Source organism: Canis aureus, chromosome 18 (assembly GCF_053574225.1).
Source record: "Canis aureus isolate CA01 chromosome 18, VMU_Caureus_v.1.0, whole genome shotgun sequence".
NCBI classification, from domain to species: Eukaryota; Metazoa; Chordata; class Mammalia; order Carnivora; family Canidae; genus Canis; species Canis aureus.
This window is the reverse complement of record NC_135628.1, coordinates 20,907,902-20,932,191: the sequence shown is the minus strand read 5'-3', so window position 1 is coordinate 20,932,191 and position 24,290 is coordinate 20,907,902. Positions and strand designations below refer to the sequence as shown.

The window sequence follows — 24,290 nt, the reverse complement described above, 5'->3', positions numbered from 1 at the left end:
CTTGTTTCCAAATGTTTCCATAACAAAAACTGAGAAGGAAATCACATCATACTTTACATTCTTTAAACTAGTCATATTAGGTAAAAAAGAAAAATAAACGAAATTTTAAATCTCAACCTGTAAGAGGAATAACAGCTTCCCTACCATTCTACAAAGAGGAGACTAGACTCTGAGAAAAAAAATCTCATGATTTGTCTTCTTAAAAGTAGATCCTTCAATTCAAAGAAGATGTATAGAGATATATAGAGATATATATCCCTATAACTGAAGCTAACCCCTTTCCGTACATTTTTCAAATTCGGTTTCGCTGAATAAGTATTTGCCCATGGGCCTAGGGTTAAAAGAATCTAAATGAGCATTGAAGAAAAACAATGAACTAAAACACAATTTGCTTCTTTTTCTCTGCCCCGCTTATCTTCCTTTAGTTTGGCATTCATAGGCATGTGAGAGAAAGATTATATTTTATACTTAGGCATTGTGTAGTTATTTGTTGCCAAATAGCAAAACTTAGCTTTAAACACATAATGTCTCACATAGTTTCTAATGGTCAGGAATCCATGAGCAGTTTAGCTGGATGGCCCCGGTTCAGTCTCTCATGAGGTTATATTCAAGCTGAGGGCTGGCTTGCAGTCATCTGAAGACTTGACCATAGCTAAAGCATTAGCTTTGAAAAAAATTGACCCACAGGACTGTTGGTTACAGTCCTTCATTCCTCTTTGGCTGTTAGCAAAAGACCTCAGTTCCCCACTACATAGACTTCTCCACAGGACTGCTTGAATGTCCTTTCAACATGGTAACTGGCTTTCCCTAGAGCAAGTGATCCAAGAGATAGCCCAATTAAGACAGAACCTGCAATGCCTTTATCACTTAATCTCAGAAGCGGTATCATATCACATTGCTGCTGCTACCTTGTATTGGTCACACAGACCACGCCTGGTATATGGAAGGAAAGGACTATACAAGGCTGTGAATACCAGGAGAGCAGAATCATTGGGCCCATATTGGGAACTGGCTACCATAGTCAGCCCTCTGGCCCCCAGTCATTCACTTGTCTCTCCTGTGCAAAATATACCCATCCCCTCCCAAAGCCACATATAAAGTCTCATCCCATTATAGCATCAGCTCAAAATCCAGCATCTCATTATCTGAATCAAGTCCAGGTATGGATGATGTTCCTTAAATACAGCTCCTTGAGTACAGTTATCTCAATTTATAGACCTATGAAGTAAAAGGCAAGTTATCTGCTCTCCATGTAACATGCAACAGTAGGACAGACATAAGGTAACCACTGTAGACATTCTTATTCAGAAGGGTTAGGGACAATAAGAAGTATACAGAGATCAATGGTTCATAGCAGTTTTGAAACTCAGGAAAATGTGGAAAGTTCTTTGATTAAAAGCAGTTCTATTCCCACCTGATAACTTCTCCACGGATCTTGGTTTTATCTCCTGAATCAGTCATCTTTCCTTGTCTGTAAAAAATAACCCACACTTTCAGTTGCAGAGTTTTGCTCCACCTGCTTTCTGTCAGTGGTCTTTTGGGGGTCAAAGACCTCTTTTCATTGTGTACTCTCACTATCTCAGTCTCTGTCAGGGTTCAGTCAGAGAAGCAAAACTACCAGAATGGATATAGTGATGGAGATATATAATATAAAGAAATTTGTTACAGGGGGGCCTGGGTGGCTCACTTGGTTAAAGTGGCTGCCTTTGGCTCAGGTCATGATCTCAGGGTCTTGGGATTGAACCTTGCATCAGACGCCCTGTTCAGCAGAGTGAGAACATAAGCAGGGCAGAGCTTCTGCTTCTGCCCCTCCTCCCTGCTCATTCATTCTCTCTCTCTCTCTCTCTCTCTCTCTCTCTCAAAATCTGTAAAAAAAAGAAATAAAATTTGTTACAGATATTTAGCCCTCCATAATTGTGGAATGTGGTGAAACTGTCTCTCTAAGATGGTTACCTTTGCATCTGTTGCTGGAACTTAATGTCCACAAGGCAGAGAGTCAGGAAGGGAAGATAGAGGAGATTCATGAGAAGCACAAGCCATGTTCATGAGGACTGCCTGAAACCAAAGCTAATTCTGATGGTATGGATGTCCTGGGGAAGTCAGGGTCCTTCATTATAGAGTTAAACACCATTTGACCCAGGAATCAGAACTTAAGGAAGGATCCAGCAGAAGACAGAATAGTTGCCCTGTTCTGGCTGTCTGGCTGTCCGGCCTGGCAGCTGCCACATACTAATGAGGTGAACCAGCAGATAAGCAACAACATATATGAGCCACAAAGTGACTACTGTGCCACTTCTGTAAATCTCCTACAAGAATCTCTTTTATGGACCACCCCAGCCAGAAACAGACAAAAAAAGAAAAAGAAAAAAGGGAATTCCAGGAAAAGTAAGTTGACAGATTGCAAAGCCACCAAATCACACATTTGTACTATTTATTAACAGTGTAAAGAGTGGATTAGACAAAAGAAGCAATTGAAATCTTGCATTATTTTGCAACCTAATACTTTTTTAAAACTTCTTAAACCTAGGGACACCTGGGTGGCTCAGGTTTAGTGCCTGCCTTAGGCCCAGGGCATGCTCCTGGAGTCCTGGGATCAAGTCCCACGTCAGGAGCCTGCTTGTCCCTTTGCCTGTGTTGTGTCTCTGCCTCTCTTTCTCTCTCTCTCTCTCTCTTTATTTATTTATTTATAAATAAATAAATAAATAAATAAAATCTTAAAAAAAAAAAAAAACTTTTTAAACCTCTTAATGTCTTTCAAGTCATCCCGTAAGGGCTCCTTTAAGAATTTTCAGAAATGAATGTTTGTTTTTATTTTATTTTCTAAATCCTTATCCCTCTCTTCATTTGAATCATCTAGGGCTGGTAAGTATGAGTTTATCATTGTGTGGTGCCAGCTAGAAAAAATTATATTCTCACTGGAATTAGCCTTAAAAGATATGACACAATCCCACCAAAACCAACAGATTCTGATAGATGGAGCTCACTAACTTGTCTTTTCAGTTTTTAGGGCATAGTTATTATTAATCCTGTTAATATCATTTATTAACAAAATAAGGAAACACATTCATTCTCTTATGCTCTCCATTTTATTTGCATATACACAAACATGTGCTTAGGCCCTTTGCTGCCCTGGCCAATCATTTTAATAGAAGAATAATAAGCAACTTAATATAGACCAGGTTTGAGTTCTTAATAAAATATTATCTGTCTTTAGGATTCCACAAATTAGGAATAAGGTAAGAGAATGTCCATTCCATTCCAGACTTGCCAGGGGCTACCTGGTTCTCTCCCCAGGTTACATCCCTCTTCCCCCTTTAACTGAAGTGAATTTCCCCTATCTGGACTCAGTGCTGGAGACCTCACCACTGTAAGGTCAACTCTCATGGTAATCTGGCTCTGGCCTTATATCCTAGTTCTAGCAACTAAGTTTCTCCTGCCTGGATTCTTTGTTGTTGTTGTTGTTGTTGTTGATGTTGTTTAAAGATTTTATTTATTCATGAGACACAGAGAGGCAGAGACATAGGCAGAGGGAGAAGCAGGCTCCTCGCAGGGAGCCCAATGTAGGACTTGATCCTCAGGCCCAGGATCATCCCCTGAGCCCAAAACAGATGCTCAACCACTAAGCTACCCAGGTGTCCTATCCTGCCTGGATTCTGAAACCAAGTCTTTTAGCATGCCTGCTTTCAGTAAAGGGACATATTTGTTTTGATTACTTTTAGCCCTCTTGGACTATGACTCTGTCTGACTCTCCACAGTCTTGATTTAGAGTCCAGTGTTCTATTCGAAGTGAATCTCCAGAGAAGGGATGGACTGATATCCTTGTGTTGCCTTCTACTAATCAGGCTTGGTCCTCAGAGTACGTACACTAAAAACATGCCAAGAAAATGCTTATTCTTTACACTATATAAATTTGAATGCAGACCCCTCCCCCTCCTCTCCATGTAAACTGTTTTTACTCCTCTGTAGTTTGGAGAGGTTACCTTGAACTGTGAGTAGATGCATTAAAAGACAAGAACTTTAGATTTTCCCCCTTAATTCTTCTCAAAATCTTTACTTTCTACTTTAGAGTCCCACTTGAGTGACCTTAAGGATTCCATTTTACTCTGTCTCAGAAGAGACTTAGACAATTATCCTTGAGCTTAAACTAAGAGATAATGTGCAAGGTCACTGGTATAACTTAAGCTTTTCCAGGGTTGCCTGTCTGGCTCAGTCAGTAGATCGTGCAACTCTTGATCTCGGGATCATGAATTTGAGCCCCACATCAGGTGTTTAGATTACTTTTTAAAAGTATTCAGTATAATTTAAGCCTTTCCAGTCCACCCCACTCTCTAGGATGACCCTGAACTCCCTCTCTGATGTTCTATCAGAGACTTTAGAGAGTGGATGCATAGCTATCTCCCTGTGCACCTCAGTTTTCTAATACCTGGATTAAGCACCCTGTGGCTTTGGATGAAAGATAACTGAAACAGTGTTTTGGAATTTAAAACATCCTGAGAGAAGGCAGACTGCATAAACCTTCCAAGGAATTATTTCAGGACTAGTTGTGTAAAGCAAGCAAGGTCTTCATGGGTATATTTTATGCTGTGCCCTGCTCTTTAGGATAGTCAGTCCCCCCAGCATCTTTACCAACATTTAAGGAGAAGATAGTCTTCTAGAAGAATGAAACTGAAGAGCATGACTGCCTTATTAATTAAACTTTGGAAGACTCACATTTGGTCTGAGTCTTAATTGGCTCAATATGAACTACTTCAATTTTAATTATTTTTGTTAATTATTTTTGTTACAGGAGTTTTATCTTGTTTTTGTTTTGTTATAGCTATTTTTAAAAACCACAAATTTTTAAAAAACCACAAATTTTGAGGAAACAATTTTCTAATACACTGCTAGAATCATTTTATAGCTAAGTTGGCAGAGATTTTTAGAACATTAAATAATTGGAAACAGGCCTAGATTTCTTTCTATATACAAAGACAAAACAGTAAATTGTGATCAGAGTCCTTCTTCTTATTAGAGTACATCTATTCTCACTTGGCAATTTTAAAATACCAAGCTGTCTTCAGCAACAGTAATTCAGTGAGTTTGTGCTTAATATATTCATGAAGGGCTTTGATGGATTTGATAACCATAAGCAGCTGTTAACATTAAATTGCCATTTAATTTTTTTGGTGACTTTCAAAGTTGTCAATATTAAACAGTAGTGTTTTACAAATGACTACTCTAAGACCAATAAGAGCAAATTTAAATAAAATTTAAAAGTCTCAGCCAAATTCCCCCCTTTTTTCCATAGTGTCCCACTACTAAGCAAACAGAAAGGGAAAAAAAAATTACAGGACTTTAGGCACTGCTTTATTATATTTGCCTATAATTTCCTTTGTATATTATTAATCTCTAATTCTGCTATCCCTTTCCCACCCCACCCCATTTAATTTTTGTCCTTTTCTCATGTATCTCAGCTTTGATTGAAAAAAAACTACTGGGCAAGTCCACTTGAATATAAACAACCTTAAGTGCAGTGACAAAACAATTTAAGCACATTTCTCCTCATCCTCATACAAGTAGGTAAGGTATGTGCTTTCTTATTGTTATTATCATTACTTTTAATTTTTCCAGCTTTATTGAGATACAATTGACATGTAACATGGTGCAGGGTGTAGGTGTAAGGTGTACAATGTGATGATTTGATATACGTGTATAATACACAATGTTTACCACAATGTGTTTATTAACACATTGACGCATGTACTTTTTAATGATCTAGGTGCACCAGAAAAAGCAACGGGCCACAGTAATATCTTAGATTCTGTGCTGATGCCTTCCTTACTCTTCAAGATTTAAATAAGAATTCTAGCTCTCATATTAAAGTTATTTCATTTTATTTCCCCACTTGAAATAAACTTGATCTATCAAATATTTGTGGTTCATTACTTTTTTTAAGATTGGTTTATTTATTTGAGAGAGAGAGTGAGTGCAAGTGGGGGAGGGGCAGAGGGAGAGACACTCAGGCAGGCAACCCAATTAGTACAGAGCTGCAGTGCTGGATCCCACGACCTTAAGAACATGACCTAAGCGGAAACCAAGAGTTGGACATCTAACTGACTGAGCCACCCAGGTGCCCCTGTGATTCACTTTTTTGTTGTGGTGGTTTTTACTTTGGGTTTTTTATTCCCCTCTCAATTGAAAATATTTGAAAACCATTTTTCATAATTTGAACTTTCAGTTACTTTGAAATTTTCGGTCATTTTAGCCTATATTTCATCTCTTACTTCTGCCCTTCCTCTCCTTAAAGAATGTCTGTGCGCTCCACATGAATGGAGCACAGAGGGTTAACTTCCAACTGTTGCCCAGAACTTTGCATAATACCTGGCACCTGGGAGTTAAATAATTACTGAACGTATGGTGAATAAATGCTATCTAGCAGTAAAATAACCATAAGTGAAGACTAAAATCACAAAAGAGGAATATCTAAGAACTCTACTGTTTCAGGTGGCTATTGCCACAAAAATGAGGTATAACTATCTCAAAATTCACTGAATTAAAACGACAGTAATTTATTTTCCAAGATCTTTGGAGTGGCATATGGTCAGCTGAAGATTAACTAATCCAAGCTGGGCTCAGCTAGGGCAATTCAGTCTTACTTCACATGACTTGCTTGCCTTGGGCATGTTCTCATGGCAATGATAGAGGTGCAAGAAAGCATGCTTAGTCACATAAGCACTTTTCAAGCCTTTGATTGCATCACAACTGCTAAAATCTCATTGGCCAAAGCAAGTTGGAGCCAACCAGTGGGGAAATACCCCTTACCCACAGACACTGCAAAATTACTGCAAAGAATACAGATATATAATGTCCTTCTGTAGAGAATGAAAAGTCGGAATAATATTCCAGTCTACCACACTGCTGTAGATAGAATAATAACCCTCACCCAAAGGTGTCCCCATCCTTTTTTTTTTTTTAAAGATTTAATTTATTCATGAGAGACACGGGGGAGGGGAGGCACAGACACAGGCAGAGGGAGAAGCAGGCTTCATTCCATGCAGGGAGCCTGATGTGGGACTCGATCCAAGGTCTCCAGGACCACACCCTGGGCTGAAGGCAGCGCTAAACCACTGAGCCACCTGGGCTGCCCAGGTGTGTTCCCATCCTAATCCCAGAACCTATGAATATTTAATATTACATGGCAAAAGGGACTTTGTAGAGGTGTTCAAGGTGAGGATCTTAAAATAGGGAGAGTATCCTGGATTACTCATGTGGGCCCCATGTAGTATCAAGAACCTCTATACAAGGGAAGCAGGAGGGTCAGAGTAAAAGAGATGTGACAACAGAAGCATAGAGAGATATAAAGATGCTGTGCTGCTGACTTTAAAGATAGAGGAAGGGGTCACTGGCCATGGAATGCAGGTAGCCTCTAGAAATTAGAGAAAGCAGGGGAAAGGATTCTTCCCTGGAGCCTCCAGAAGGAATGAAGCTCTGCTGACACCTTGATTGGAGCCCAATAAATGCCATTTCCAACTTCTGACTTCCAGATGATATATTTGTATTCTTTTATGCCCCTTAATTTGTAATAATTTGTTACAGCAGCAATCAGAAACTAATATACACAGCTATAAAATCTATAAACCGAGTAACAGATTTCTAAATAATCAATATAACCAACATATGTGATCATACTAACTAAATATGATTTTAGTTAATAGGACTATTTGTAGAAAATATTAATATTTATGACATTAGTTTCCTTAATGTAAATAACTGTTAGTTTTTCTTCATACATCAAACACATTTCCGGGATCCCTGGGTGGCGCAGCGGTTTAGCGCCTGCCTTTGGCCCAGGGCGCGATCCTGGAGACCCGGGATCGAATCCCACATCGGGCTCCCGGTGCATGGAGCCTGTTTCTCCCTCTGCCTGTGTCTCTGCCTCTCTCGCTCTCTCTGTGTGACTATCATAAATAAATAAAAATTTAAAAAAAAAAAAAAACACATTTCCTGACAAAAACTACTGAGACCATCATCCCTAATATTTGAATAATGCATGTAGTTTGACAGCATCATGTTTACAAAGGCAGTAACTGTGTTAGTCCAGCCCTGAAGAACTTCCCTGAGTTTCTTTCCATTTCCAAACTCATGCCAGTCTGCCTTCCAGTTTGTTTTTACCATCCACTCACTAATAAACCTGTTCCAGGGTAGTTCTCATATTCATCCCCTTAATGAGACTCTGAGGTCAGAGGACACCATTTCATTACTTAATCATCTAGAAATCTCTGAAGTCCTTCCTGATTGCCAAAATGGCTTCATTTTTTCTTATTTAGGCTTAGAACAAAATTTCCACAGGTGGAATTAAGAAACATTCCAAGTATAAATATATAATTTTAAAACCTGAATTGCATGGTGCTTGTTTGGGACTTTTAAAATTATGTTGTGGTTCTATAAAATGCATAAAAGCAACCCAAGCCTCAGTCTTTGAAAAGGCTTAGCTTTTTTTAGAGTGAACTCTCATTGAAAATTATTTTCAGTTGTTTATTTTTGATGACGAAAGCCTTTGAATGCAGTACCTGTGCAGTGCTGATTCTCCGAAAAAATGCCACTTAAGACTTACTATGTGGGTTAAATGAAAACCATCCAGTTTAATCATAGTGACCTTTACTAACTCATCACATGTTCATAGGACCATCTTTTATTATTCCTACTCGTGAAGGTTCATCTGAAGGAAATTAACATTGGAATTTTTGAGTACTACGTTTTTTGATGTTTTTGGGATTTGCTGTCCTTATGTGATTGCTTTAAATAGCAACAAATCAGAAAGCCATCATAAAATTCAGATGAGACAGCCATTCCTAATGCCTAGGTTCATTGTTGGTATTTGGGGACATGTAAATGAAAGTGTGCTCCTAAAATGCATAAATAATCTGATCAGCTTAAATCAGAAGTGTATCTTTTTTTCTCATTGCTTTTTTTTTTTTTTTAAGATTTATTTATTCATGAGAGACACAGGGAGAGAGGCAGAGACACAGGCAGAGGGAGAAGCAGGCTCTATGCAGGGAGCCTGACGTGGGACTCCAGGTCTCCAGGATCATGCCCTGGGCTGAAGGTAGACGTTCGACCTCAGAGCCACCCAGGCGTCCTTAAAGATTTTATTTTTAGGTAACCTCTACACCCAGTGTGAGGCTTGAACCTGCAACCCCAAGATCAAGAGCCGCATGCTCTACCAAGTCAGCCAGGAGCCCCATATTGTTAACTTCTGTGGCAGTGGGTTCCATGTAAGTAGCTAAATGCTGATTTGTAAAATAGGAAATCTTGATAAACTTTTGATGTAAATTCCAATTATTTCAATAAAGTCTGTTAGAAGTAAATTCATTTCTTTCCATTGGAACTATTCGATTAATATTGCTCTTCTCAGTTTTTTTTAAGATTTTTATTATTATTATTCATGAGAGACGGAGAGAAAGAGAGAGGCAGAGACATAGGCAGGGGGAGAAGCAGGCTCCATGCAGGAAGCCGGAAGTGGGACTCAATCTTGGGACTCCAGGATCACACCGCTGAGACACCCAGGCGTCCCACCCTTCTTAGTTTTATATATGAAATTTGAAAACCATAAGATCAAAATCTACTATTAGATGTGTAGTGAAAGCATGTATACTAGTTTTGAGGAATTCTTTTACTTAGAAAAATACTGCGAAAACTAGCACTGTATATTTGGTAGCCATGGTGAGGTACTCTAGGAATAAGGAAACTGGGAAAGTAGATTGCCCTCTGAGAATTAAACCAGAAAATTAGCACATGAAAGGGGTAGGAGCAGATATTTGCAACCACTTAAAAGAAACAGAATGTCTCCTCAGTCCGGAAGACTTGGCTGTAACCTGATTAAATATGGAGACCTACCTTTCAACCTTGTGGTCAACTATAAAAGTATAGAAAAGAGAATCACAGAGGCAAGCATTGACAGTGTTCACCTAAACACTAGGAAGAAGAGAGCCTTTGCCAGGAAACTTTCATTTAGTGGTTGAAACAAGCTTGTTTATAAGCAGATGGTAATAATCTAGTTGAGAAGACATTTAAAATATTTAAGATACAGGAGAGAGAAGTGATAATCTATAGCATATGTTTCCTGAGAAGGCAGGAGGTGTTGGGACTCAAAACAGGCGGAGAAGCTTGGATAGGAAAAGACACATCTCTTCTATTGTAACAGGAGGAAAAGAAGCCAGGATGATAGACACAGGTGAGTTTGGAAATCTGGTATTAGAAAATTGAGGAACATTCCATCTGAAGGCTTCTATTTTCTCTGAGAAAACGCATGATCATCTATTGAGTGTGTGTGCGTGCGTGTGTGTAGTGAGGCAGGGGATGGTGTGCTGGGGGTAGGAAAGAGGAGGAATTTCAGATTTGATTTTTTTAATGTTTAATAAAGATTAGTAGCAATATCTTTAGCTAGCTTTCAGCTAGCATTCAATTTGACTTTAATAATCTGGAATGGGGATATTTTTATATCTATATAAATAAAAGTAAATGTGCTCTTATGACATCACAGAATGAAATGACTTCACACACTCTGGAGAATAAATAACGTGCTAATTTCTATGTATTATGATTTATATATTTAGTTTATTTCGTTACACAATAAGTAGAAATTAGTGATACAAATGGGATAAGAACTTTGGCCTCACTTTACATTTCAACTGACTTGTAGAAAATATTCTCCACTATGATGTCTATTTTTGTTTGTTTTGCCTTTTTATCTATGTTATCCACAACAAACAAAGACAATCGTGTCTTTTTCATTGTATTTTAAATAGGTAGTGGTTTGCTCCCAATGTGTACTTAGTGAACCTGAAAGCTGGTATATTCTTTAGAGTTAGATTTGACTGGGAATGACAGAAAGCCCCAAGTACACTGGCATAATCAGAACAAATGTTTATCTTTCTGTCATTTTAAAGTCTAGCCAGACAGTCCAGGTGGTATGGTGCTCAAGCTGACACAGGACAGTTCCACTCTTATTGGCCAGAATTTAAGTTACATGGCAACACGAGGTCAAAGGGGTCTGGGAAGTATTTATTTGGGGGTGGTCCCATGCTCAGGTAAAAACTGTTAGTCTAGAAGAGGAAAACAGATACTAGGAAATGACTAGCAGTCTCCCATGAATGTTGAATGTGTTTTCTTCTTGCTGAATAACAGCAAGACATAATCTATGCCAGAGTTTGGCAAGAATTTAAAAATCTAGAATGGGAAATTTTAAATATTTTTATATTTTATATATATATTTATATATAATGTATATATCTTTGTTATTATATATAATATATACTTATATATTTTTAATCTACATCTACTTTATTTCATATATGCCAGAAATGGGTTTGCAATATTTTAAAAATGAAATAGTGATTGTTATTAATACATTCTCATGGGCTTAACTATAGAATCTACTGCCTGTTAGCTAAAAGCAGAGCATTAGCTAATCAACTACCTTACCAAAGAAAGTATATTATTGATTATAAATTTAACTGAAATTGAACTTTCACATATTGTCAATACAACCTAATTTTGCGTTTTGAACATTACTATGCAAAATAAATAACTTAGAATGTTTGTAAAAATACCTTGCTTTAAAATAGAAAAAAGAAAAAAGGCAGCCCTGGTGGCGCAGCGGTTTAGCGCTGCCTGCAGCCCGGGGTGTGATCCTGGGGACCCGGGATCGAGTCCCACATCAGGCTCCCTGCATGGTGCCTGCTTCTCCATCTGCCTGTGTCTCTGCCTCTTTCTCTCTAGCTGTGTCTCTATGAATAAATAAAGTATTTAAAAATAAATAAATAAAATAGAAAAAAGAGTTATAAAGCTTTTTATATGAAAAACTAATTCAGCACTCACTGACACAGGATAATTTAAGCCTTCAGTAAACCCAAAGCAGAATTTTCCAGCATAAAGTATTTTCAGAGAACAAAATTAAAGCAGAGACCTAAAGCAGTTTATTATTGCCATATTGCAAGGCTGCTCCTTTCTTAGGTTGGATTCAATTATTTCTTTTTTCTTTTCTCTTCCCCCAAGATTTTCCAGCACTTCCTAAAACAATAAAAACTTGAGGAAGGTTCCTTACCAACTCATTGATGAAGATTTGGAGGCAGGTTTTGCTCTGTTCTTCTTGCTGCTATCCCTGACATTAGCAGTTACAGTACAATTTAAAGAAATTTGAGATGGAAAGAGGGTTTCTTGAAAGTGCTTTGAGGCTGGCCAGAAGCATTTTTACTTGAGCTACTATGTCCTATGCTCAGAATACAGCATATGATGGCCTATGATGAAGCTGTCACCATGGCACACTCAGCCATTAATATGTCACCATTCTAAAATAAAAATCAAACCTGAACTCTCTAACCAATTGGTTTTCATTTCCTCTAAGGAATAAAAACAAATATTAATGATTCACTTCCCTTTAGAGCATTTCTAAATTCAAAACTGCACAGTAGTCTTTAATTAATTAAAAGTGATAATGTAACACAATCTCATGCAAAGAAACAAATCAAACTGGTAATAAAGTTAAAAAGAAAGTAAAAGTACCTTTCCTCTTCCCCAATATTACTCTGAATTTTAAAAGATATTTCCAAAATGCCTTCTAAAAGGTTTGTACTTATTTACATTCCACTATTCTTGAAACATGTCCATAAATAAATGCACTTAATAACTTGTTACTCATTTGCTTAGAGCCTTTCCATATTTATTGGTTATTAATTTAATTTAGTTTCATAGCTTTCCTATGAGTTAAAGATATTAATTTCCCAATCTTATAAATCAAAAGAGAAAAATCAGGAGACTTTAAGTTGCTCAACAGTAACTCCATGATGTGCTAGGAATTGAACTTTAATTTCCTACCTTGTAGTAACATTATCTAGCTACTGACCTATACTCTCAGGCTAACTGAGAAAGACAAAAGTAAGACCTACAGAAAACTCTTAGAAAAGATGTAAATATTAAGAACCTGGTAAGCGTCAAATATCAGCCTACTATTCTGGTCACCTAATTTTTTCTCTGACGTAGAGTAGAAGTCACATTTATGACCAATTTGATATTGTTTCTATATATGTCAATTGGGACTCATTAGCCAACAGTTATGGAGACTAATATAGGTGTCCACTAGTAAATGGCACAGCACACTGCAAACAGTGCAGTTCCTCTATTTTAGAGATTCTTGGAAATGCTTTATCTTTAGTTTCACATCTCATCATAAAATCTCTGTGGTACCTGGGAAGCCACTGTGTCTAGTTGTGCATTATTACTTGAGAGACAAAAAAAGCATCTCTGGTATATAGTGGTTCTGACTCTGAAAGGCTTAGTCTTTCTTCTTTTTTGTCTTCTCTTCTCTTCTCTTCTCTTCTCTTCTCTTCTCTTCTCTTTCTTCTCTTCTCTTCTCTCCTTTTCTTTTCTTTTCTTTCTTTTTTTTAGAAATTTTCTTTATCTGAGAGAGAGAAAGCAGGAGCAGCGGAGAGGGGCAGAGAGAAAAGGAGAAGTAGACTCCCCACTGAGCAGGGAGCCTGATGGGAGGCTCGATACCAGGAGCCCAAGATCATGACCCAAGCCGAAGGCAAATACTTAACTGACTGAGCCACCCAGGCACCCCATGGAAGGCTTGGTCTTGACCTCAGCTGTCTCTCTATAGAGCATCCAGAAAGTAGATGAAGCTTATGTGAGGATTAAAGTTAGAGCTGTCTACAAAAAAATCTGATGGTCAAAACTATCTCTGCCAATGTCCCTTAGGCTGTCAAATCAAACCAGTGTGATAGTTCTCACTCAGATGTTTAAAAAAGAGTCTCTTTGCCTGCTGCTGTGACCTCTTGGGTTCACACTTGACCACAACATGAATGACTTAGGATAGGAATCTGTAGTTGTGGGGCACCTTTGAGTAAGAAAAATGGATGTCCGCCTCTCTGTTGAACTAAATAACAACCCTATTCTAGGAACAATTTAAAACTGGGTTGTCAAATTCCTATTAAATTTAATTCTCTAGACCTAAATATATAGGACTAGAATTGTGTTTATTTTTTAACATTTTATTTATTTATTCATGAGAGACAGAGAGAGAGAGGCAGAGACACAGGGAGAGAGAGAAGCAGGCTCCATGCATGAAGCCCAATGTGGGACTCCATCCTGGGATCCGAGGATCATGCCTTGGGCCAAAGGGAGGCGCTCAACCGCTGAGCCACCCAGGCGTACCTAGAATTGTGTTTTTTCAATTGATGTTCATAATTTCCTGAAGGTTGTCTCTGGATGAGAAGTGAAAATGTTAAGTAAACATCTTGAAAACTAAAAACAAATTTGATTATTTTGGGAATAGGTAACAAATCCAAATTCACTTTGAAACTGAAAGTTTGAGTCATGCCGGCACAACCTTTATGTCCTATGAATATGTAAAAAGCAACAGAGAGCCTGAATGCATAGGCTGAGCTTTCATACCAATTTTGTTTACCCCATGAAATTTCATCTTGAACAGCTCTGTACTCTCTCCTTTTGATGCCTCTCAGTCCCTGTTATTAAATCTTAATGGTTTCTGCAGGATTGGATTAGGCTAGATTCAAGGTATCTAATGCAGCTTTGGCTTTTCTTTGCTTGGTTGTACATCTGGATAAGAAGTAGCTTTCCTAGTAGACCTGGGAATAGAGTCAGAATAGACTAGATGTGTGAATTAGCAGGTGGGAACCTGACCTTTTCTGGATGTGCTGGGAAACCTAATACCTAGCCACCATCTCGTTTTCAGCTTTAAACCTGTCCTGTACAATACTGGAGAGAAACAAAGCAAGTTTGGAATTTCAGCTCTGACAATTTATACCAGAACTGGGCAAGTTACTTACTCTGAGTACCAGTTTACTCATTGGAAAGATGAGAATCCGATCATTGTTATAGGAATTATAGGTTTTATATATATATAAAATATATATACATATATATGTATATATAAAAAATATATAAATATATATATGGCACACACACAACAGGCATTCAAAATATAATAAATATAGAGGGGGCACCTGGCTGGCTCAATCAGAAGAGATTACAACCCTTGAAATGGATATTGTAAGTTCAAGCCTCATTTGAGTATAGAGGTTACTTAAGTAAATAAAAACCTTAAAAAATATAGTATCTATAGAGCTAGTCAGAAAATAGTAAACATTACCAAGCTGCCAGCTGAGACATGAGACATTTTTATCACCAGTCTCTCCTATTAAACTCATTCAAATGGTCTGGAATGATAGAAACATGCAGAATTAGTCTAAAGTTCCTAAAGGGAAGAAACTGGTAAGCTCATTCATCCATTCAAATATAAGCAAAGAGGACACAAAGATGTCAGTCTGTAAATCAGATACACACATCACTATCTTGCACAGTAGAACAAGATACATGCCATAAGATAAAGTGAGTTAAACTGTGATGGACCTTTGAGAAAGAAAATATTTCTTTCAATTTAGTTACCAGACAGTATTAAATGGAAAAGATAAGTCTAAACAGAGTGCTAGCAGAGTGGGTAAATAGAGTGTGTTTATGATATAGTGACTAATTCAAATTGACTAAAGCATGGAGTAAATGAAAGGGGAAAGTGTGAGATAAGACCAAAAGTGTAGATTTGGATCATACCATAGAGGCGAGGCTAAAGAATTTGAGATTTTTTTTCCAGCAGAGGGATAATATGATTGATATGATAATAGCTTTATTAATAATTGACCTATGGGGCAGCCCGGGTGGCTCAGCGGTTTAGCACCGCCTTCAGCCCAGGGCCTGATCCTGGAGACCCAGGATCGAGTCCTGGGTCGGGCTCCCACATGGAGCCTGCTTCTCCCTCTGCCTGTGTCTCTGCCTCTCTCTCTCTCTCTCTCTCTCTCTGTCTCTCATGAATAAATAAAATTTTTTAAAAAAATAGTTGACCTGGAAGCTTTGTGAAAGAACAAGTGGAAGAAAGAAATACCAAATCCAATGAGGAGATTGCACAGTGAGACAAGTAAAAAATTGTGATGTGTTGAGTTCAGGTAAGAGCAATGGAATTAAAAGGGAAGGAGTGGACTCAAGAGTTGGGGGAACTAGCATATGTGCTATTAATTAGTAAAGAAAGGAGGGTAATGTGGTGTTTCTAACTTATTTTTGTTATTTTGTTATATTGCTTGATTTTGCCTTTATTTTCATTAGAATAAAGAGAATAATGGACTGTTAGCTTTATGTTAATCGCTTAATAAATGTGGGATACTTGACAACCAGTTTTATAGTCTGCCAATATTATTGCATTAGGAATTAAAATAAGACTTAACACCTATGAAAAATAAATAAAATAAAATAAAACTTAACACAATGTTTGACCTCTCTGTTTTATTCTTCCTAAGAACACTAGTCTTCTCTCATTCTTAGAAGATGGTTCTCAGTCCTGGCTGCTCAGTAGAATCCCCTGAATAACATTTTTAAAATGCTAAAATCTGAGATCCAGCCCTGGACAAATGAATCAGAATCTCTGGCAACTGGACTTGGGCATCAGTATCTTCAATTTTGGTCTCCACAGTGATTCCAGTGTACATCCTCAGTTGAGAACAGCTGACCTTGAACAAGATATACTGTAGTCTCTAAACAAGCATACTTGCCCACATGCTCTTTTTCCATTCATTGTGAAACTCACTGAGCACTCTCATGGTAGTTCATTCTTGAGTTTCAACCGAGGGGTAGTTCCCCAGAATTCCTTGATGTTCAGCATCCCTTGCTTGTTTCTCCCAACTCTACACCACTCCATTTTGAGAGAATAAATAATCTAAATTCCTCCTTGTAAGTATAGGTATGAGAAAAATTAGCCTGAAAATAAAATAGACACCATTGATAGCAGAGAGCAAAGACAGAAGACAGGTCCTTGGTGAGTTGAACTACTATATCAATCAGTCCAGAAGCCTAATCTATCACTGGACTTCAGGTTCATGTGAACCAAGAAATTTATCACTCAAGCCACTTTGATTTGGAGTTTCTGTTACCTCCAAGAGTATCGTATAATCAGCCCTCTATGCTCTTAAAATAAATGATTTTAGATCTTGTTGATCCCAGATCAAAAATGGCAAAGTGCAAACCTGAAATGTGACATCTTTTATAGGATACACAGCAACAATATTGTCTTAGTGACATAAACACTTGGGCTGTAAGTGCTGCACAGCTGTGAAAACCTGGACTTTGAAATCTGATGCATTTTCCAGCTGTATCCTGACCATGTTCTTTTGTTTTTAGCAGCATAAATTACATTACATGAAATTTACTTAGTGTTATTTCAGTGAATTTTTTTCTCTTTTGAAGATTTTATTTATTTATTTGAGAGAAAAAGAGAGCACAAGCTGGGGGAAGGACAGAAGGAGACAGAGAAGCAGACTCCCCACTGAGCAGGGAGCTTGATGCCACTCGATCCCAGGATCATGGGATCATGACCTGGGCTGAAGGCAGATACTTAACCGATTGAGCCACCCAGGCACACTTCAGTGAATTTAAAAAATATATATAAGTTCTAGGCTCTGAATATGCCCTTGAAATTTAATCACACCTATAATATTACCAGAAATTACTATCAAATTTTAGGTCTTGAAAATGTACTGAAAATCAATTTCTTCTAAGGATGCTTCTTAAGATACAGAAGAATGTAAAAAAAGAGGGAAAATAGAACCTACATTTATATTTGCTTATATAAAATCAGAAAACTCTGGAAGGAAGAAGTTATAAACAGTGGTTAATTTCAAGGAGGAGTGGGGGACTGGAGAGATGACAATGTTGGGGGAAACATACTGCTGCATACTTTTTATACTTTATGGTCTTTGAAGTAATGTGATTAGATTACCTATATACAATTAACATCTAACTTTTATAAAAATAAATTTTAAAATTATAAAATATACTTTTTACTAGAAGTACACCCAAATTAATTGATTACCATCAGAACCCACTCACATGAGAACCCTACCATCGTCACTCAATGCCACATTAATTTTAGCTGTAACAATACCGAATTAGAGATTTCAAAGCCTTTTAGTGGAATACTCTTCTTAGTGATTCAGTTCTATTAAAACATCCAAAACATTAAGCCCACAAGTGACCCTGACACCGCACAAGATGGGGTAAAGCAGTCAAAGTAAAGGGAAAGAAGACATAGTTAAAGATGAAGAACTGAAGAGTCTGAGTTGGCATTCCAGTCCAGAATATCTGAAGAATAAGCACAACTCACAAAACTAGATGTCTTACAAATGGTACAAGAGAATTGATTTGTTACAGCTCATTTAAGGTTTTTTGCATCATTGTCCTCCAACTTGCCCCAGCTGCTATTTCAAACCAGATCTTGTTCTCCACTTTCCCATCTCTAGGGATAGACAATGGAGTCCAAGCCTAATGACAAAAATAATGATGCCAGCTAACATTAGTCGATGGTCTATTATACTCATTTCCTGCCAAGTATATATTTCAGACACATGCTAGCATTTAGAGGCACTCATAGACCCACTCAGATTCATTAGAAAATCAACAACAACAAATCAAAACTAGATCACTAATAAACCTTTTACAAAAAAACTTTTAAGGAGGCTCCACACCCAAGTTGGGGCTTGAACTCACAAACCTGAGTAACCAACCCAGCCAGGCACCCTTGTAAACCTAATTTTTAAAAATTTACCCCTTGGGGATGCCTGGGTGGCTCAGCAGTTGAGCATCTGCCTTTGGCTCAGGGCATGATCCCGGAGTCCCAGGATCAAGTCCCACATCAGGCTCCCTGCATGGAGCCTGCTTCTCCCTCTGCCTGTGTCTCTGCCTCTCTCTCTGTGTCTCTCATGAATAAATGTATAAAATCTTTAAAAAAAATAAAAATAAATTAAAATTTACCCCTTGAGTAGATTCATAAATTATAGTACAACAACACTTTATAATTATATAAAGCTGCTGAAAATGACTGACAACTATAATAAAACATAGAAGAATATGTGACAGGGTGCCTGGGTTGGTTAAGCATCCTATTGACTGTTGGTTTTTGGCTCAGGTCATGATGTCCCAATTGTCAGACTGAGCCCCATGTTGAGCTCTGCAGTCACCTTTGAGTCTGCTTGAGAGTCTCTCCTCTTCTGCTCCTCTCCCCTCCTTTTTTTCAAAAAGAAGAATATGTAAATAAGATTAAATCATTAAGAAGCAGAATGCCAAATGGTACATAAAGGCATTACAATTACATAAAAAACATGCATGTGGATGAAGCACAGAAGATAATATACAAATTTTTAGTTGTATTCAAAAAGTGGGATTACAGGTGGTCTTTTTATCCTTTCCCACAGTTTCTTTAAATCTTCTTGTTACCCCATGTATTGTTTTAACCTATGTTAGCATGTAGAGTCAGCTGCATAACAAGATCCAATATATTGGCAAATTAAATAAGATTGTAGTTTATTTCTCTTTCATATGACAGTCCAAATATAAACCGTGCAGTGCTGATATGGTGCTTCTAAACTATGGGTCTACCTAGAAATACTGTTACTGAGAGTGAGTGAAGGGATTTAGGAAATCGACTCGCAGTTTTTTGCCTCACTACTGCCTTTTTTTCCTAAGGGTATGAAAACCCGTTTGTGGTTGTTTATGCTTTTAAACCCATATTAACTGCAGGCTCTCCACTCACCCCAATCTAGTAACTAGTTCCTTAAATCAATGATGCTTACCTCTTAACCAAGCACATGGTACTGCTTGGTTAAGCCAGACTAAGTTTTATGTTTCCCCAGATCCTCATATGGCTGGCTCCTGCTTCTCATTCAGGTCTCTGCTCACTCATATGGTGCTTCCTCAGAGATGCCATTCCTGAACTCCCCTATTTAAAGCAGCCTCTCATTTAGACATTATGTCTCTCACCTTTTTTTTTTAGTCTATCATTACTTAAAATTATTTGTCCCTATAATTTGTCTTCCCCAACAGAATTGAAGTCCCATGAAAGCAGAGAACTTGTTTACCTCAGCATCCAGTATGCAGCACCAAGCACAGTGCCTGACACACAGGGAGAAGACAAAAAATGGTGAATGACTGAATGATTGACCCTGCAGTAACTGTAGTGCTGAAGGAGCCCAGCAGGGAAATAATAAGAAACACTTGACAATGGCTGGGGGGCGGCCATTAAAATATCAGGGGGACAAAAAGATGGTTTGCAAGCTAGTGGGAAAATACCTGATTGTTATCTAAACTCATTTAATCTTGGAGGACTGATTCAGGGTGCAGGCATATGCTTCTTCAGAAAAATGGTGTACCACTAAGCTCCATTAAACCTGTTCGTCCAAACTCCTGACCAGCTCATCTCCCTATAACCTTCAGAGTTCAAGGCAACAGTTGATGGTGTTAACAGAAATCATCCAACTGAGACTGTAATAGTGAATATAAAAAAAAAAACAGTTGGAAGTAAATCGTTCTCTCTCTTCTTTACAACTGAGGCAAGTACGATACCCACTGAATTCAAGCATACATCCCAGTGAGAAGAGAATAAAAGCACTGCCATCCAAAAGGGAGACCTTATTCGAAATTCAGTTTGCTTACTTTTCAACCAAATTTAGCATTATATAAATTTCAATAACAGCTCCTGAAGCATGTCTTATGGACAAGCCAGGAACAAATCCCTTAAATATGCATAGGAGGTAATTCTAGCAAATGCAAAGTTAAATCAACACAAATGTGAAGAGATATTCCTCCTGCTAAATTATCAATAATAATTCCTTAGATACTAAGATCCTAAGATCTTACCTTAAATAGTGAGAGCCCACCAAGGTGTGAGGAGATATGAGGGATTACAGAAAGTGTCCAGCCTAATATTGCTAATGGATTCTTGTGCTGAAAGCATACAATTAATTCATTACATAGTTATGACATCCAAACATGGCACATAGGAGGCCACTTGAAAATCAAATTACAAAAAAAAAAGAGAAAATCAAACTACTTATATGTTATTGCCTCCAAAGTTGCACAAAACTTTAGCTTTCATAGCAGCATTGATTTAAGAAATCTTTTCCTGAGAAAATAATTTTTTAATGAACATGAGAACTAAAAGGATGTTTCCAAAAGACAAGTCATTATTTTCCTTGTAAACCAGACCACCTCTTGAGTCCCTCATTTGTGAATGGTGACACGATCTTCCCAGGCACATTTCCAGTGTCTACAGAGAAGCTCACAGTGCCCTACTCATCTCCTCTCAACAAGGTCACAACTAATAGCTTCTTCACTTTTCCCTCTACCAACACAACGGAATTTGAGTTCCTTTCCTATGACATTCCAGGTGCAGCCCAATTTGGATTCATTTCACTCTCCAGCATCACCTCTCACGACAAATCCCCCAAGCATACCTGAACCCTAACTAAGTTAAAAACATTTATCTCTCTGTGTCATTGTCCCTACCAATTGTTGAATCTGAAATGCTGAAATACTGTCCCCTTACTCCAATTCCTTCTTTCTATTCACCTTTCACCTTCTAGTGCTCAGCTCCAGTGCTACCTTCTCACTTAACTTTATCTCAATATCATCATGAACTCCTTTCACCTTGCTCCCAAGACATTTTGCTTGTTTATAACAATTTAAAATAACATCATCATTATTATTATTGCTATTATTGAGGCCTTACTCTGTGCCAGACACTTTGCTAAGCAAACATTAACTCATTCAGTCATCACATTATTATTCCATCTTACAGAGGCCTCTACAAGGTTAATTCTTTTTTTTTTTTTCAAGATTAACTCATTTGAAGTCACACAGTTAGGAAGTGGGGAATTGAAATCAAGATACCCTAACTCCAGAGACAATGTTATCTTAGAGCCCTCTGCCTGACACTATAATTAGTATTCATGCCTCTGTCTCTCCATTGATACTATAAGTTCCTTGATATATGGGGTTGTATCTTTGTAGCTCTGTATCCCCGCAGTGTCTAGCACTGTGTTTTGTACATAAAGTTTTGTGCTCAGATTCTTTAATAAGTAAACAGAAGAGAGGGTGTGGAAATTTGACAACTCTAATATAGTATAGTTTTCTTACACCACTCCTTTCTTTCCTATCATCCACCTCCCCACCATGTTAGTATAGAGTACCAAAACTGCACATAGCTCTGAAACCGATATTAGCTAAAATGTCCTGAGAAGTGAAGCGATGCAAGTACCACATGATGAGCAGGCTAATAGAGGCTCAACATTTGAGAGGCAGCTAGAAATACGACAACAGTTCCAGCTAACTTCCACACAAGTGGCAACCGTTTTATCTAAGCTGCAAGATTCCCACCCTCTAAGCATTACTATCATAATATTCATGGGACAATAACAATTGCTAGATGCAGTTCAGAATGTTGAATTGGACGTCATCTTTACCTAGGAGACTGCTAGTTTAGGCCTACAGGAACCTAAGAACGGCCATCGCCTTCTCTCCTCTGTCTCCCACCCATACATGTATTCAATAAGCAACGCAGCAATATTCCTCCAGTGAGTCAAAGGACCCATGGATACTGCATGAGGCATTCAGCAAAGATGCATTAAGTTAATTAGGCTGAGACGACAGCATTTAGTGTGCTGCAGTACTGACTTGCCATATAGACCTTGGTGTCCCACACAAGTTAGTAGAGTTTTTAAATGTGATTAATGCCTTAACAGAGTTTATGATGTGAGATCAAAGATGTAGCCCAGGTTGGCCCTAGAAAAAAATGTAGGAGAGGCAGAAATATAATTCTCACCTCTCCTAATAGCATCACCTTCTGCTTGTGGTATGTGCCCCCTTTATTCCACTAGGCTCCATCCCATTTCTAATTTCAACTAATCTCTGCTCAACATTTCTCTGGCGATAGGCCAATTAATACATTACATTGTGAATTTAAATTTTGATCAAAGTAATACATGCACATCATTTGAAAACTAGAACTTGACAAAAAGCAGTCCTGTTGTCCACATGCTCCCAGCCCTATTCCTGTTTCCTCGTGGTAACCCCTTTCCATCCTTTTAGTTGTGCCTTTTGGTGTTTGCATCCATTTTATAAAGAATGTGGGTATGCTGTTATTTCTTGATTTTTGTATTTTAAACATTATTTGCTTCCTGCTATGGGAGATGAGGAATTACCTCTTTTAACACATCTCCACACACACCCAAAAACAAACACATATTTCCCCTTCTCCATCTTCCCAGTGTAACGATGGTGTACTTTTAAGTTAAACCCATAATTGAAGATTACATCATTATGAATCTATTAATCTTGTTTACAGTTCAGTCCTACAATATATTATATTTCTTGTACAACTTTTCATTTCCTAAAAGTTCATACTTTCCTCTACTTTTTTTGGTTGCTTGAATTTCTATATACCTATCATCAACTTATTCTCAAACTCTCTATTAGAACTGAAAACTCCTCTCAATGTGGTCAAACACCTCATGTAATCTGTCAGTTTAATTTGTTTCCCAGTGACTTCTCTAACAACTCCTCTGTTCTTCCATTACAATCTGGACGACTTGTTTTCTAGGTTTCTTGATATCTACCACTGTGGGGCTTCCTCCTGCATCATCTTGGGAATCCCCTTTGCCTCCTTCCTGTGTTAGATCCCGTACCTTTTTTATTTCATGCCTTCCTCTTTCTTATTTTACTTACTCATTTTCATGAAGCATATCCTTCCATATTTTTTTCTTTGAAAAAGGATGTAGGGGCAGTAACTCTGTTGAGACCTCACATATCTGAAAACACATTTACCCTCATGTTTAGACAGGTATAGAATTTTTGTTTGGTAAGCATTTTCTCTCAGATTTTTTATAGCATTTCTCCATGGTTTTCTAGTTTTTAATATTTAACAGACAGAGAAACTGAAGGCCAGCGTACTCAGTAGCAAAACCAAGCCTCAAGGTCACATCTTTCTCTTTCTTTTAAGATTTTATTTTTAGTTAATCTCTACACCTAAAGTGAGGCTTGAACTCACAACCCTGAGACCAAGAGTTGCATGCTCCACCAAATGAGCCAGCCAGGTGTCCCAAGATCTCATCTCTTTAATTCAAATGCTGGGAGTATTCTTCCCCTATAAAACCTAGCCTCTATTTACCAAAGCGTGGCGGGATAAAATGGAACTACTTCCAGCAGTATTTGTAATTACATAAAGAGCTCATTTGTAAACCTAAAGCTTGAGTTGAAGGATTGAAGTCATAATGGTAAAATTACCAATGATATGTAGTTAATTTGAGGGACAGGACCACTCAAATCATAGGGCACAGCTTTTATTACCACCCACTGTGTCAAGCTGGTAGCATGTCCTAAAGTTTCTTGGGACTCCAGAAATTGAGTGTTTTATTTTG

General features: G+C 37.9%; 1 protein-coding gene across 1 annotated transcript in view; it reads right to left on the bottom strand.

Annotated features, from left to right (window-relative positions):
- SKAP2 (src kinase associated phosphoprotein 2) overlaps positions 1-23,617 on the bottom strand; it is a 204,174-nt gene extending 180,557 nt beyond the window's left edge. The window contains exon 1 of the mRNA XM_077856444.1: positions 23,599-23,617. Within this exon, the coding sequence (XP_077712570.1) occupies positions 23,599-23,608 (10 nt within the window). The 5' untranslated portion in view covers positions 23,609-23,617. The remainder of the gene's footprint in view (positions 1-23,598) is intronic.
- Positions 23,618-24,290: the final 673 nt, after the last annotated feature.